Here is a 16,797-nt window from a genome sequence, read left to right as displayed (position 1 = left end):
CATATGGTTCAATACAATATTAGAACAAAAACAAACTTTGAGTTTCACCAATGTCATCCCTATCAATATTATCAAAAAGAACTTTATTGTGTTTGACCAACTCAAAAAAAATCAATCATAAGTAAGAAAAATGTGGTAAATAAACCTAGTTAAATAATTGAAAGTTTGCTTACTCAAATATATTAAGTGCTTGTAAATGATGAGATTTTTACCCAACTGAACAATAAATACAATTTTATAGGTGTTTAATAGAAATTAAGTGATTAAATAGCAGATTCATTGCTACTTATAAATTATAAGTGTTTAGAAGTTTCATTACGTGCTTTAAAAAAGTTGATATATATAGACAATTTTAATGAGAAAATGTTCTGGTTTTCTATTCTTTTAAATAGTGTCATATAAACTAATTAAGAAATATTACAAAAAGTGTCTTTGAAAATTATCTTTTCAAAACTGGTGACATAATTAGTACTTTTGGAGAAAAAACTAGTAGCATGACATAAAGTTAACCAACCGCACTTGATTGATTGTAGACTCATGAAAAAACGTAGTTTAATTTTTCTAATGACTGAGTTACGCAGTTTAATTTTTGTTTTGGGTAATTAATGCCCACGTGATTTACCTAATAACGTCCCTACCATTATATTTTAAAAGAAAAATAGTCCTTTTCGTTTTATTCTTCTTTAGGCATTTGCTTCTTTCCATTAAATTTTCAAGTGAAAGACTAAAATCACATCCGAAGTATTTCAACTATCAGAATGGTGAATTTTCTATTTGTACTATACATATACGATAACTAGACCAAGAGAGAAAGTATATATAAGAGAAAGGATAGATAAAATTTAATCCAATAAATAAAAGGAAGACATTTTAAATTATTTCTAATACGTTAAGAATATTTATACAAAAAATTAAAATATTTTTGATACAACATATCAAACTATCAATAAAAATTAATATCATTATAATTAATCCCAAAAAAACTTTGTCATCCAGCTAACTACCCCCATTATAGAATGTAGAATAGTTTGTGCTAGTAATCATGAAAATGAAAATAAAAATAATTTTCTTTTCTCAAGACAACTAATTTTCTATTTACAAAAAGAAATTAGGAAACGACAGCACTCCAGAAGGTGTAAAGCAATTTTAGGCATATATACCAACCTACATATTCCCCCTCGCGCCTTTGGCCTAATTACAACTCTACCCCGAGAATAATCTATTTTTCTCCTCACTGTTCTCAATATATCTCGTAATTTTATCAATCAACAAGGGCATTTTCAGCACTTCCTCCCTCTTCCACCAGCTCGCCACCTTCTTCCTCCAAATTCTCCATTATCACACACATCAATACGTCGACGTTTTGATATTTGTACGATGCCGGAGATAGAAAGGCATAGAACAAGGCATAACCGACCGGCGATTCGAGAACCGGTGAAACCGAGAGTACCACTGAGACTATTGTTCCGAGTAGCTTCGGTTGCCGGTGGAATTCAATTCGGTTGGGCGTTACAACTATCACTGCTCACACCTTATGTGCAAGAGCTTGGAATACCGCATGCTTGGGCGAGCATAATATGGCTCTGTGGACCGCTTTCAGGTTTACTGGTTCAGCCTTTAGTAGGTCACATGAGTGACAAGTGCACAAGTCGGTTCGGTCGTCGGCGTCCGTTTATTGTCGCCGGAGCTGTATCGATCATGATTGCGGTGTTGATTATCGGTTTCTCCGCTGATATTGGATGGCTTTTAGGTGATCGAGGTGAAATAAAAGTGCGTGCTATAGCGGCGTTTGTCGTAGGGTTTTGGCTTCTCGATGTTGCTAATAATATGACTCAAGGACCTTGCAGAGCTCTGCTTGCTGATCTTACACGTAAGCTTTTCAATTCAATTTTACAGCTTTTTTTTTCTCGATTTGTTTATTGCTTGTGGATTACTCTTCTTTCTGCTTCTTCTTTTTTACGCTGTTCAATAGCTTAAATTGAATTAACCAATCAACTGTAATTTATCATTTGATGCATTTAATTGTTTAGTGCTTTCTAAGGAAGATGAAGCTTCAAACATCTTCGCCTATTTTCTAATAGAATATTTAGCTTTCTTCAGCATAACTCCATAAGAAATGGAAATGCAATAGATGTGTTGTTCTACTTTTTTGACGGTCAAAAACGTATGAGGCGCACTAGTTCAGCTCAAGTAGACAAAATTATCCCTGCACCGATGGTGCGGTGGGACCCTCTCTGTATCCTAAATTCTCTCTCTTCCTTGGTTTCCTTCCTTTAATTAATACTAATGGCTGATGTGCATCTATTGAGTTGAGCCATGACGATCATGGGACTTGGGAGAGAATCTTAGAGCAGGTTTGACATTACTATTAAAAATTGTTTATTTTTAGAATGACTTTTTAAAAATAGTTTTTCATAAAAGTGTTTTTGAAAAAATAATAATTTGTGTTTGGTTAATTTATTTTGAAAAATATTTTTGATAAGTAAATTGTGTTTGAATAATCTTTTACTCATTCTATCCCAATTTATGTGACACTTTTCGTTTTTCAAAAGTCAAACAATTTAAGTTTGACCGGGATTTTGCGCATGAAATTTTCAAATTTCTTAAAATGAAATTTATATATTTGTAAACTACGTAAAAAGTGTTATAAGTCACAATAATTAATAATTCAATGTTTAAAGGATCTATGAATAACTTACGGTCAAAGATAGATTCTTGAAATCCGAAAAGTGCCACATAAAATGGGGCTGAGGGAGTAAAAAAATAGTTTTGAGAATCAAATTACGAAAAATGACAACTATCAATGCACTTTTAATATTAAGATTATTTATAGAGAGAAATTATTTTAATTATCTATTATAAAATTAAAATATACATATTCAAATTTTTAATCAACTTTACACATAGATGAATAAAATAAATAAATATTGATAATAGTAATATGATGATTTAAATATAATTAAAAATATCAAGCAAACTAAATTTAAAATTATTTCACAAATTAAATCTACCACATAAATAAATAAATATGAGGAATAAATTGATAAATATGTATATATGGTTTGGATATTTTGGTCTTGAAAAAAATAATTTTCTGCTTTTCATTCTGTTTTTTTTAAACAATTTTTTTTTAGCTTTTTCCACACAACATGAAAACTTGTTCTGCTTCCATTCAAAAGCACTTTTATTGATTCGCCAAATACCTTTATCTCAAAATAAGTGTTTTTGACCTCCCAACAACAATGTCAAATACTCTTAATTATACGTTAGTCTTCTGCATACCTATATGTTTGTATAACCAAATATTGATTTCGTTCCGATGAATTTTAGTGGTTTGATGTTTGATTTGTGAGATTATTGCATTCTGATGATTTTTAACCAGCTATAGAAGGTTAAATTAAACTACACTATGGAATTGGATGACAAATTATATGGACTAAGCTATATTACCTGCCAAGAGCGGATCTAGAAATTTTGCTGAGCAGGATCAAACAGTTTTGAGAAATTCTCTCTTCCTTGTAACCCTAATGATAAAAAATGGAACATTTATGTATTTTACACTTCTCCCCAGAGTACTTGACATATTTGTTATAGTGATCATTTTGACAAAATTTCATTGTTAAATTGGAATAGAGTACTTCGTGTTGGAAATTTAACGTACACAGAAGCTAAAAAGAATACAAGTTGCAAATTTACCAATTCAAAATGACTAGATAATAACGAAGTTACCTGTTCAAAAAAAAAAATGACTAGATAATAATTTAAAAAGTTTAGTACACTATTTTTCATCCTTGATATGTGAAGTAGGATTGCGAGCTCCAGTCAAACACTGTATTTGAATTAGTGGTTTCTGTTGCCATAACCTATACTTATGGTGCATGACTAAAGATAATTTAAAAATTTGTGTAACAATTTTTCAAGTTCTTAAAACTCATTCTTCATGAATCATTTGTACATGTCAATAAGGTTTTAGATAACTTTTCAGATTTGCACAAAATGGTGCAAAATTTGAAGCCACTCCTTGGAATATTTTGATAAATCATTGCATAGCTTAACAGGGGCAAAAGTCAAGTAAATAAAGGTTAAATTCCACTGTTTAGTTAATCATGCCTGGGAAGGTCACTGCGATTGTCCCCACTCAACATCAATTGATTTTTGCTTCCATCGCTGATACACAATTGCATTGACAAAAAATTAATGTCCATTCCACTGCTGAAAGTGGCAGAAACATTACGGTTGGAAAAGAGCACTGATGTCAATTGGGAATAAATCATTCCTATTAATTTACAATTGGTAGTTCAAACAATTAAAGGTGAAAAGATCATATACCAGTATTACTTATTATAATCACACTATTATTTCTTCTTTGATCAGATTCCTCAAATCACACATAGATCAAGTAGCTCAGTGTATTTATTTGAGTTTCCCCTTTTTGCTTTAGTCCCTATCACTATTGGTTCGAACTAGTTAGCGCAGTGAGAGGAATGGCTCAATGGTGCCTAATGTTTGGCACTAACTATATCATAGTCCTTGACATTATCCACTTAACATGTCTAGCCTGAACATGCCAAGGAGATATGGCTTTTTATTCCATCCTTTGACTTGATTATTAATTCTTGACAGAGTAAGAACAAACTCGTCATGTCTGGTCAATTTCCTATCAAAAGCCAAATGCCTGCTCTATAAAACGGTAGGTCCTGAGCTCACAACATTTGCAATGGTGAGTTGAACAAGTAAGAACCATCTTTTTACTCTGTATCCATCTGTGAACTGTTTCTTTTGATAAGGTATTATCCAAGCAAGTACCCAGGAGGTACTGCAAAAAGGAAAAGAACAGAATTACATAAGTCTTGAAAAGACAACAATCGTTCATCTCAAAGAGTCTATTTAGTTTAGCACAACTGAAAGTTCATCAATTTTACTTCCGTTAAAGCAGATTAAATTCTCTATGCATTTATACTTAACAGCTGCAATCTACTTCCTCTCTCCTTCAAAACACCTTCTGTTTCTTTCCAACCGGATACTCCGCATACTGCACAGAGGGGCTGTCCTCCATATTTTCTCATTTATGCTTCCAGTTTTCTGCACTTTCCATATTAATACAGAACTATTCAAATCTCGTGGCATGGCCCAATGCACTTCAAACACACATAACAAAACTGTCCAAATCTGCCAAGAAAATTTACAGTAATCAACAAATGGTTTGTTGAACCACTTCCCTTTGACACAGAAAATACCTACTACACTGTGAAAATCCTCTTCTCTGTTACATTTCTTAAGTCAGCCAAGCACTTCTAGTTTCCACCCACCCAAAGCAAGCAATTTCAGATGGTACTTTTGTCTTCCAAATCATCCATCTGTGAACTGTTTATATGAGAACAAACAAAAACCAGTTAAAGTCCTGGTATCACATATTTAGAAGCATTTGGGAGTTCTGGAATTTTACTTTTAGTTAAAGTGCTTGAGTGAATAATGGACCGCAGAGTGTTTTAGAGAGGGGAGAGAGATAACAAGGGGTAATGGGAGATTTGTGCTTGTGGTGGTGTTGATTTTGCGCAAACTTCATTCTTGGAGCATGATATATCATCAGCACCTTCTTTTCTCTCTGAGATAAGATTTTGAGCTGATTGCCTAAGAAATGTTCATAATCTAGCTCTTACAGGAGCCTTTACCAGCAGCAGTGACCATATATTACCTCCATAAGAACTGCTAATGAAAAGAAACAAAATCAGAATTAGCTAGTTTTCTTTATCCCCTTGTGAAGGATAGCAGTAGCAAATAAGAAGCACTTGCTTGTTACTGAGAAGATTGTGGAGTCTTATATCTCAAAAAGAAATGATTATGGAGTCTAATGATTAGGTCTACTTTGTCTACATACACTGTGTGCTCCTTGTTCCTTTTTAGTCTTAAGTCTTAATTTAGTTGTTAATAATATTATATACCCTATCTAAGGAGCTAGTAAGACCTAAATTTGCATAATATCCTCACTTTGTTGAAGCTAACTTACGTATCCAAAATTCAAAAGAAAATCTCATTTTGTCGATTTTGACCTCTAGTTTCAACCATTTAGGAGAAAGTAATACTGAAGCATAAGACAGTAATCTCATTTTATGGATTTTGACCCCTAGTTTCAACTATTTTGGAGAAAATAACACTTAAGCATAAGAAAAGACATAATGGTGAAAATGGAGGCTACGGTCTGTCAATGCTCATGGGGTTTGAAGTAGAGGACCTCCATGGGATGATGAATGGAGGGATGGTGCTATTCCAGAGATGATACAGCCACCAAAAGAAAAGGCTTGGTAGAGCTTAATTTTTCAGGGCGAGATATATCAATTTTACATTTTTGTACGACTTCATTGTCATTTATTTGTGCATATTTATATCATGAAGTTGCCTTCAAACTAGTGACACTTCCTCTGCTTTCTAATATGCAGAAAAGGATCATAGAAGAACTCGGGTAGCAAATGCATATTTTTCCTTATTTATGGCCATTGGTAACATCCTTGGCTTTGCTACTGGATCTTACAGTGGCTGGTTCAAGATCTTCCCTTTTACTCTCAATACTGCATGCACCATCAACTGTGCCAATCTAAAGGCTGCTTTTATTATCGACATTATTTTTATTGCAACAACTACATGCATTAGCATATCAGCGGCCAATGAGCAGCCTCTAGATCCCAGTCGTGATTCCTCTCATACCAGAGAAGAGATTGGTGAATCAAGCCATGGTCAAGAAGAAGCTTTTCTCTGGGAGTTGTTTGGAATTTTCAAGTATTTCCCAGGTGTTGTTTGGGTGATCCTGCTTGTCACTGCCCTGACTTGGATTGGATGGTTTCCGTTTCTTTTGTTCGATACTGACTGGTTTGGTCGAGAAATTTATGGCGGTGAACCAAATGATGGAAAGAATTATAGTGCAGGAGTGCGAATGGGTTCATTGGGTCTAACGTTGAATTCTGTGCTTCTTGGACTAACTTCATTGTTCATGGAGAAGCTCTGTCGAAAATGGGGAGCTGGTTTCACATGGGGAGTTTCAAACGTGGTCATGTCTCTCTGTTTTATAGCCATGCTTATAATTACTGCCGCTAGGAGTAACATAGACATTGGCCAGGGTCTTCCACCGGATGGCATTGTGATTGCTGCGCTGGTTGTATTTTCTATTCTTGGGATCCCACTAGCTGTAAGTTGCTTTATTTTGAAGTCACAACCAGAAGTTATTTTGCACTATTACACAGGCTTATGTGTAGAACTAGTTAAATTAAAACACCTCTAAACCACTTATATTCTTAATCTTCGAATTTTTTTAACAACAGGGGTATATGTTACAGAGTTTGTTATTGTTGAAATGTAATATAGAAATTTGGTCTGTATGAAATAATCTTTTTATGTAAGATGCCTGGCAAATGTAGCACGATACAGAAAGAAATTTGAGGTTACTGTTTCAAAAGGATTCAGTTTAAGCACAAGTTCCATGGGGGCTTAGAAGAGAGCTTTATTTATGTATATTACTGTATAATGCAAGTCATTTTCTGCAGATAACATACAGTGTTCCATACGCTTTAGTATCCTCAAGGATTGATGCTCTTGGGCTTGGACAAGGTAGATTGAGTTTTGTCTATTTTGATCAATATTCTGTAGGTCAAATAGAAAATAGAGCATCAATTACAACTTCAACCTTGCAGGCTTGTCAATGGGTGTGCTGAACCTGGCAATTGTGTTCCCACAGGTATAAATTTTGCTCTGTTTCTATGGGTTTTCTCCAAAACAAGAACAGTCTGTAGAAAGTGGTCCAAAAAAAATAAAATCAAAGCCTTTATGTAGATGGATGTGCCACAGGTGCATTGTGTTGCCTCTTGCTAGTTTGCTCTTGTAGCTGTTATCTGTTGAGCCCTTGGTTAGAGTTAAAGGTTAGGTGTGTCTCAGGGATTTTGGGCATAGGCCGGGGGTACTTATGCATTTTCCCAAAAAAATGAGGCAAGGAGTGAACCGTTGTAAATGATGGAATCTAGAGTATCTTTCAAGCGAATACAGAACATTATTATTCTTATGGGTGTTTCCACTAGGAATTTTTGCTGCACCTTTATAGCATGTATCTTATTATTTCCTGAAGTTATATAGGCCACTGAATGAAAAGATATTGTCATTGGTTGCAGATTGTGGTTTCTCTGGGAAGTGGGCCATGGGATGAGCTATTTGGTGGAGGCAATTCACCAGCCTTTGTTGTGGCTGCGCTTTCAGCATTTGCTGGTGGACTTATAGCCATCTTGGCGATTCCTCGAACACGGGTTGAGAAACCCAAGATCTTTGCATGAGGTAAGCTGCTAATGTCTCTGTTTGAACTCCTTTCTATTCTACTTGTCCACCATATTTAAATTATCTATCTCTAGTTTTCTGAAGAGCAGGCTGTTGAGCCAACTTTTCCCATTTAAGGACCTTTAATAGGGCTCGAACTCATAGTCGCTTGACCCATTTCGTTTCCCAAAAAAAATAGATAGAATAGTTATGTAAAAAGTGATGCCTTCATTCAGTGGTGGAACCAGGATTTTCGCTAAGAGTATTCAAAATATAAAAAGTGAACACACGAAGAAGCTAAGGGGATTCAATATTTACTATATTATATATATAAAATTATTTGACCTTGTATATACTGTATATTTATTGGCGCTAGCCTAACTCCACCCCTGCCATCAGTCTTGTGTATCATCTCTACATTCATTGTCTCGAACTCAGACGTCTTCTTTTATTCCAATGTTTTAGTAACATATCTCTGGAAGCATAGCAAATGAACAGAGTGGAGGCAATTCACTCCTACTTTGTCCTTATGGGCACTTAGCATCGTGTTCTAAGAATCTGTTAGTATATCAGTAATCCTAGTAATTATACTTTAGATTAGTAGAAGTTACTGAAAAAATGAGGAAGCCTTTATCCCTCTTATTATTTACGTTCTCCTATTTGAATACATCTGCAAAACTATTTAATCTCCAGAGCTTGAGGACATGCAACAAAAGAAATATTGAAAAACACGTTCAAGAGAACATTTTGCTTTAACAGACACATAAACTGCATAACTGGTGTCAATAATTTCTTCCTAATTGTGAAATAGAACAAATAATTTCTCATTAACTTGATTAAGTAACAACAATGTATATATTAGAGGTCGTCCTTTATATAGTAGTTCTAGACTATGTACAATATGGAAAGTATTCAAACCTCTATACTACTAACATAATTAAATCTATAAGATTTTTCTTATTTAAATACACATTTTCTTTATATTCCAACACTAATCTAACACATAACTACAACAGTTTAGGAATATCCATAGATTCTTAACAAGATATTGACTGATTAAAATATTTGTAGATAACACACCCCTAAGTTAAGATGTACAAATTGTCTACTCTTTTTACAAAAATAATCAATCTTCTCCTAGCGACAACAAAAACAATTTCTTCATATCTGTTCATGTCTCAGTGGACAGATAATTTATCTGGTACTTGTGCTAGTGGGAGGTAGCAGATATCTCGTAGAATTAATTAAGGTTCGCGAAAACTGGCTCAAACACCATGGTTATAAAAAAAAATTGATATTGAATCCTCAAATATATTTTGTTAGAATATCAACTAACTAGTCACTTAAATTAAGCAAAACTAGTCAAAACACATATTTTTATTGATAATCGAGACAATTCCTGAAGGCTAATGATGCACGGTTCGAAACTCGGTGGATAGTGGGTTGCCCCTCTACCCTAGTCGCAATACATTCTGATTCCATCTTTTATCTTATAAAAGGACAATTTTTTTAGTATGTTCATTCTTGGTTACATGAATTTTTAAGCTACATGCAGCACCACTTGATTTTCAAATAAGTTGCAATTTTTAATTTCTTCAACATATGAACTCTAATAGAACTAGCTTTAACCATATAAGCCCACATATGACTAAATGCATGGTTTGTTACTGTCTTCTGCATTTAATCTGGCCACCACATCTTATTGTTCTAGTGTTTCAAAATATTATATTACCAGTTAAAAATAAAAGGCAATGCTTTGAGGCAGATGCTCTGGTGGAAGGAGATCATATCCAGTTTCAATCAAAATTCAAAATAACCCATAATCTGTGTGGGATGCAACTGAGATGTCTGATCATATCATTGTTAGATAATTGAGCATATCATTAAACGTTGATATTGACCTTGAACCTTTTAGAGTCTCCTGTTTAAAACCAGCCTTAACATTTAGGTGCAAATTGACTATCAAAATATACATCATATTTATTAGTGATGATTTCTAATATCTTTTAATGTCTAGTAATACTCTCTAGAAGCTATATCTATTCAACTATTACTACTACCTCAATCCTAAAATAGTTAAGGTCAATGTATCAATCCGCCTTCTCAGTTCTAGTTGGGCTCCTTCCATTTGACTAATTTGTTTTTTCAGGACAACTTAGGAGTTCTCCAAAACTTAGGTTTCTCTAAATGTTACACTTAGCCTACCAAATTTATCAAATAGTTAAGGTTAATGTATCAATCCTCCTCCTCAGTTCTATTTGGGCCCCTTCCATTTGACTAAATAATTTATTTTTCAGGACAAATTTGGAGTTCTCCAAAACTTAAGTTTCTCTAAATGTTACACCTAGCCTACACAGTCATATAACCTCTAACCAAATTTATCAAACACTGGACGAAATGTAAGTGTCCATATGACTTAACCTTAATAAGTGTAACTAGTTGGTATCACTTACACAAGTGCTTTGCTTCCATTAGGGTAGAAGGTAGTAGGTAGTAGAGCATTGACTAGTTGCCCTTACCAATATTGTTATTATTACTCCCATATTATCTTATTCTTCAATTCAATTATCACAGGTTGTTTCCTTTGTTTCAGTCATCGTATTTTTTGTTGTTGCTACTGTTCTCTTCTCCATTATGCTAGCATGACTGCTTTACTACTGTATTTCCTTACGATACTTGATTTTATTATGTGTTGCTCGAGCCGAAGTTCTATTGTAAACCACCTCTCTACTTTCACAAGGTAGGGATAAGGCTGCAAACATACCACCCTCCCCATACCCATTTGTGGGATACTGGGATTATGCTGGCATGTTGTTGTGATTGTTGGTAGATGTAGATGTCACGAATTGTTTCAGGAATCAAGCTTTGGATTATGGTCAAAACATATTATTCCTGTTATTGTTTATTTTTCCTAGATGCATTCAAGTTTAAAACACCATTGAAAACTAAAGAGTGCACTATAATTATTTAATCTCATGTTTAGAATCCTTTTCCAACCAAGTCATTGAAGAAATGCATTGAGCATTTTTGCATAAAAATGATATTTTTTCCTCATTTACATGCAATGCACATGCTTACAAAGTTGCGACCTTTAAGAGGCTTTTAATCATTGAAAAGAATTTATAAAGTTAGAGAGTATTGATTAAGCTCTTTCTAAAATCTGCTATTTCTAGCCATGTTATTGAAGAAATACCTTGGAGTGTTTTTGCATAAAAATGACAATTTTTTCCCCATATGCATTCTTACAAATTTGTGATTGTAAAAGACTTATCATCTGCTTATTGACACTTGTGGTCACTCTATAGGGATTTCCTGAGTCTATTTTTCCTATTGGACTATTGTCTACTTTTTCTTGAGCTGCTGGGTCATAATATTTTTGTTCTCTGGGGGTAGGCTATTTTGTCATATTGGAAGATGAGATTGATGGTGGTGGTAATTGTCCACATTGTCCCTGGCAGCCACTTGATATTTCTGTTGTGGCCGTTTTGAGTATTGCTCAATCTGAATGCTGAAGAATTCGCGGAGGTATACTGTTGTATTCTATTTTTTTTGAATTTTATGATCAACCCGCAATTTGCATTACCTTTTTGTAAATATAGCTCTTCCACTCACTTGGTACTGATTCTAGCATTCAAGATTGCTTTTCATGTTCATCATTTATTTACTTAGTTACTCAAATTTAGCCACTGAACAATTTTCTGTTTGGTGTTTCTCCACTTTCTAGATAAAGCAAATCTCAAATATCAGTACAAACTGTACAAGAAGTGTTCAGTATATAAAGCACATATTCTTTGTGCATTTAATCTATCTCCGAGTATAGTTTTACTCTGTAAATAGTACTCTTTTTCAGCTGCAAAGGCATTTATCACATCCATATCACAGAAGGCTTTATATAGTACTCTGTAATTGTGCTCTGTTAGACAAGGCTATAGTAAAAGTCATCTCATCATTGCTGCCAGCCATTTATAGATTATTAGCTTTGACATGCAACAAAAACTATAATCAACCTAGTATAGTAATAATGAATATACTCTGGAGTTATAATCTCGAGCATACATAGTGGCACCCTAAACTTGTGATTCCATGGACTGATTTTTTTTCTGCCCAAACCATCACCCACAGGGAGTTAGAACCAATTTGTGATATATAAAATAACCTGGCTTTTAGATGCCCGTTATCTATGAAGATGGAGGATACATACATGAAAACCAATCTGGAACATTATCAGGGCCATCTTTTTCTGTAGCTCAAAACCACATCTCTTGCACCAACTATATTTCCATGTACGTCAAAAGTGGTGTAGTTGAACTCAAAATCATTAACTCATAAGATCACGGAGAAAACTATTTCTCAGCACCCAGTCTTATGCTCAAGATTGTCAGGATGTACAGAATGTTCCCTGCACGAGCAATGACCGAATAGGCAATTTGATAGCATACATATAAAACCCTCGAGTCCAACTTATGTGCAATTAGATCCTTACTGAAACCTTTACATTTGAGCTGCCGATAGCATGTAGTGCAAAAAGATAATTCACTAAACTGTGATGAGAACAAGTTTCGTGTCAGATGTTCCATCTTATTCTGCTGTAAACACAGCACGCCATAAGTTTGCGTCTCTTTAATGTCTGATATGCTATTTGGGATCAAAGTTGTGCTTTTGTCAACCATTCATGGTCATGGAGTCTGTGCCCATAGCTAATAATGCTGAAAAGAAGTGAAGTTGCAGCTAGGGATCCTTATTAGTCATCAGGCTTTATTCTTTTACCAAAAATATCATGTTTTTCACAAGCTTACTTGCTTTGGTGATATATCAAGGTGCCCTGGAATCTCATGCAGTTTGCACATGACTTTGGTGAATTCATTTTATAAAATTTTGGTTGGAGGCTAACAGTTCCGGCAGACTGAGCCCTTGATTAAGACATAATTAATCTTTCACTATGAAATTTGTGTGTATTGGAAGCTTGTCTGAAAAGAAAAGGTTCCCTTTTCTAATATTCTCTCTTTTCTGGTAGCTTTCTTGTGTGCTTGGGAATAAATTCCTACTGTTATTGCATATCAGAATCTATAAAAGTTCTTCCTTCCATGTAATGCTTACATTTAATAAAGGTGATTGGTACTATTCATTCAAACAACATTGGAATTTTAGTTGTACAATGGCAAAATGCAATGCATTAGTAGACCTGAAGATATCTAGAATAACATCATTGTCTGCTTAATGTGAAAGATTATGAAGTTTAATCGCACATTCATTGATATTTCCTTTTCGCATCGAAAGACCTGTAGATTGTGGTTACAATGTGTGACTTTGGGGGTGAGATAAAGACTAGAACCAGAAGATACTGGAAATGAAAAAAAATTAGTTACCTTTCTTTTTCTGTTTTTTTTTTGGAGAAAAAGTGGAGAATTAGAATGAGTGAATTTGTTCTGTACAGAGCTATCATCCTTGAGAAAATGTTGAAACATATTTAAGGTGTGACATCTCTGGTGGAAGAGGACATGACAATCGCTAAAAAAAATTCTTTTGCTGTGTACTGAACTTGGCATATATTACATGCTTAAAAGTTAATTTGGTGGAAAAATGTTGTAGAAGGAGAATAAAAACTTGGTGCAGATGAATTGGAAAAGCCGTACTTGTGAATCAGATCCAATTTTAGATGCTAACACTCTGTCAATTTTGGTTCATTACGATCTGATGGCATCAGCTCCATATGCATATTGCTGTAATTGTGGATCCCCACCCCCCATCTGGGATATTGAGCAAAAAATCACTACCATATTACTATTTTATTTTTAAGTAGAAGAGCGGTGGAAATACATTTTTTAAACACAAGTAATGTTATTTTAGTAGTGTACTTGCATTTTTTTTTGGGTTGTTGTTCAAGTACTGAAGAGTGAAAGAATATTTTCTTTGAATTGACAAGCATTATTCAATTGTCCCAAGTTATGTTACGTTTCATTTGTTTCACGTAGCCATGTTGGTGGATAAGATCGTATACTTTATTCAATTTATATACACTGATAATGTAACAAATCCTTTAGCCCCTTGTATCTGTCTTTGTGACCAGTAATGAAAGCAAGCTTACGAGTTTAAGTTTCACTGTTACACTGTCAATATGGTCCGCCACTAATTTTAATAAGGGGGTTCAAAATCTGAGAAGTAAACACACGAACTAGTGGAAAGGGGTTCGACATCTATTATACATACCTAAAAAATAATTTTAACCATGTATAAATAATAATATTTTTTGTCCGAACCCCTCATTATATGCTGCCTCCGCCTCTGGGTCTGACACATAGATAAGTTTTTTTTATTTTTTGGAGGAAATAAAAGGATTTTGTGATTGAAATATTAGTGGGGGAGGAAGAAAGGTGCAGGTAACTCTGGGTGCTGGTTAAAGTTGTTCTGTTTCTGTTTCTGTTTGTGTTGCTTTGCAGAAATACGGAGAGACGCACAAGCAAGGCATTAAGGCCCCCCACTTGGAGACACATTGATCCCTGTTGTGAAAATTGGATACAATAAAATTTTAAATGGCTGTAAATGCAGCACGTACTTTTTTGTATTTTTATTTTACAAGATTTTGTTTCAGTGTCCCCTTTTCTTCCATCTGCCTCTTCTTCATATGGCCATCTACTGCATACTGCTCTCTTCTGTCACACACCAATTAACCCTTAGTGGTCCCTTTTTTTTTTTCCCTTTCGAATTTTTTGCAATTTTGCATGATGCTGCTTTCTTATATACGACCACCTTCCCACTCATCCAACAATTCCACATTTTTTTCCCCCTGTTTATACTTCCCACAAACTGTGAGTATTCAGGATAACTTATTTAACTCCCAAGATCAAATATTATGTAAGAGAAAAGATCCCTTCGATTTGACACTTTTGGCCACTTTAAAAATAAAATAAAGTAAAAATTAACCCCACCACTTTGTTGCTTCTTCTGTTCCTATCCGAATTCCCTAAAGAGAGGTTGTTCGGATGCTAAGTACTTTCTGACTCCTATCCCGAGGTAAGCAACTAGGGAGGAGTAAAAGAAAAGAAAGAAGTTTGTTGACACGTACATTCTCATTCGCAAGATTATATATATCTTTCAAAATGCTGGCAAATTTAACCATTTCCTTAGGTTTAAACATGTACAATCTCATCTTGGATTGAGACAATTCGATTGATCTCATCCACTTGATAATTTCTATAGAAGTTGTATCCTTTGAAGAAGAAAATATGTTTGTTGTTGGCTGTGCAACCATTCACATTACCAAAATTGAATGAAATAAAATAGAAATGAATAAGTTCCCGTTTTAGTACTTATAAAAAGAAAAAATACCCATACCAAATGGCCCACACCGACCATAACATTAGTGATTAGATATCTATATTAAAATTAAAAATCATATGATAAATGTCGTATAAGGAATCGTTCAGTTTTTTTTTTTTTTTTCTCTTCCCACTACTTGAAGAGAAGGAAAATTCCGGCCACAACTTTTCCAGCTGCTTCTTCAAAAACAACACAGCGTGTTGTCTTCACAAACGCATTATTATTATTTTTACAGTGGTGTTTGATATTATATTATAATGCGATAGTGTGTTGTTTTTGATATTATATTATAATGTGATAGTGTGTTGTTTTTGATATTATAAATAATAAAGTGGAAAAAATAGTACATAAATTATATGTAAAGGCCAAAAAAAAGATGGGACCTTGAAAACAGAATTTTAGAAAAAACAGATGTGCACTCACAAAAAAGTTGCAAGTAGCCAAAGACTTAAACGGTGTTTGAGGGGTTACAGACAACATAAGTCATGCTCGATACTCTGGTGCATCACATGGGCTGCGAGGGGAATGTAACATGCATGCAATTCTTTTGCCTTACAACATGCCAACATTTCCTTAGCCACACTTCCCGATAGATCCATGATTTTAAGTTTATGAGTTCTTATAACGACGTCACAATCAGATATTTTTGGTGAATTTCATAGTACAAATACTATGAGTTCATGTGATCTAGACCCCCATGCCTCAAAGAAAAAAGGACATTTGGTATCTAAAATTCAAAACTCATTGATTCGTTTTAAAAGGGAAAGCACTCGTTACTAAGAGTATCTGATCGATTTTGTATGAACATTTGTAGGCAACAAGAATAAGAAACTTATATGTGTTTTGTCATATCAAAACTACTAGCTAAAACTTTGAACAAATATTGATATTACTTGTCAATCCATTCCTTCACTTGGAAAATAACATAGATAATCTTTTTATTCCCTTTGTTTCTCCTTTTCCCCCCTCTTTTGATGGGTGAGGATGAAAAGAGTTTTTTTTTTTTTGTGTGTGTGTGGGGGTGGGGGGAATTAAAGGGGTGCGATTGGATAGGCGGTTAATTAAGTGTAGAATTGATTGAAACCTAACAAGAGGGATGTAATAAAAACTTATCCAAGACTTGATAAATTATAATAATGTGTTGATCATTTAACTATAGGGTATAATCCTCCAACATTAATATATAAA

General features: G+C 34.2%; 1 protein-coding gene across 4 annotated transcripts; it reads left to right on the top strand.

The window, feature by feature from the left end:
* Nucleotides 1–1,110: 1,110 nt before the first annotated feature.
* LOC125840813 (sucrose transport protein SUC4) lies at nt 1,111–13,336 on the top strand. 4 transcript variants are annotated; one of them, XR_007443760.1, is made up of 7 exons: nt 1,134–1,870; nt 6,438–7,180; nt 7,536–7,599; nt 7,683–7,726; nt 8,154–8,313; nt 11,751–11,817; nt 13,110–13,336. XR_007443760.1 is itself a non-coding variant. In XM_049519785.1 (6 exons), exons 1-5 carry the CDS (start codon nt 1,378–1,380, stop codon nt 8,310–8,312), a joined length of 1,503 nt encoding a protein of 500 aa, XP_049375742.1. In that variant the 5' UTR covers nt 1,111–1,377; the 3' UTR covers nt 8,313; nt 11,686–12,038. The 4 variants fall into 4 exon arrangements, 2 of the variants coding, with proteins under 2 accessions (XP_049375742.1, XP_049375743.1); XR_007443759.1 differs by having other exon boundaries at nt 1,135–1,870; nt 11,686–11,817; nt 13,110–13,334; XM_049519785.1 differs by lacking the exon at nt 13,110–13,336 and having other exon boundaries at nt 1,111–1,870; nt 11,686–12,038.
* The last annotated feature ends 3,461 nt before the right edge of the window (nt 13,337–16,797 follow it).

This window comes from Solanum verrucosum, unplaced genomic scaffold (assembly GCF_900185275.1).
Source record: "Solanum verrucosum unplaced genomic scaffold, falcon-dt-bn FXZP01000283.1, whole genome shotgun sequence".
NCBI classification, from domain to species: domain Eukaryota; kingdom Viridiplantae; phylum Streptophyta; class Magnoliopsida; order Solanales; family Solanaceae; genus Solanum; species Solanum verrucosum.
The sequence above is the reverse complement of the archived record's forward strand: the minus strand, read 5'-3'. Positions and strand labels throughout refer to the sequence as shown.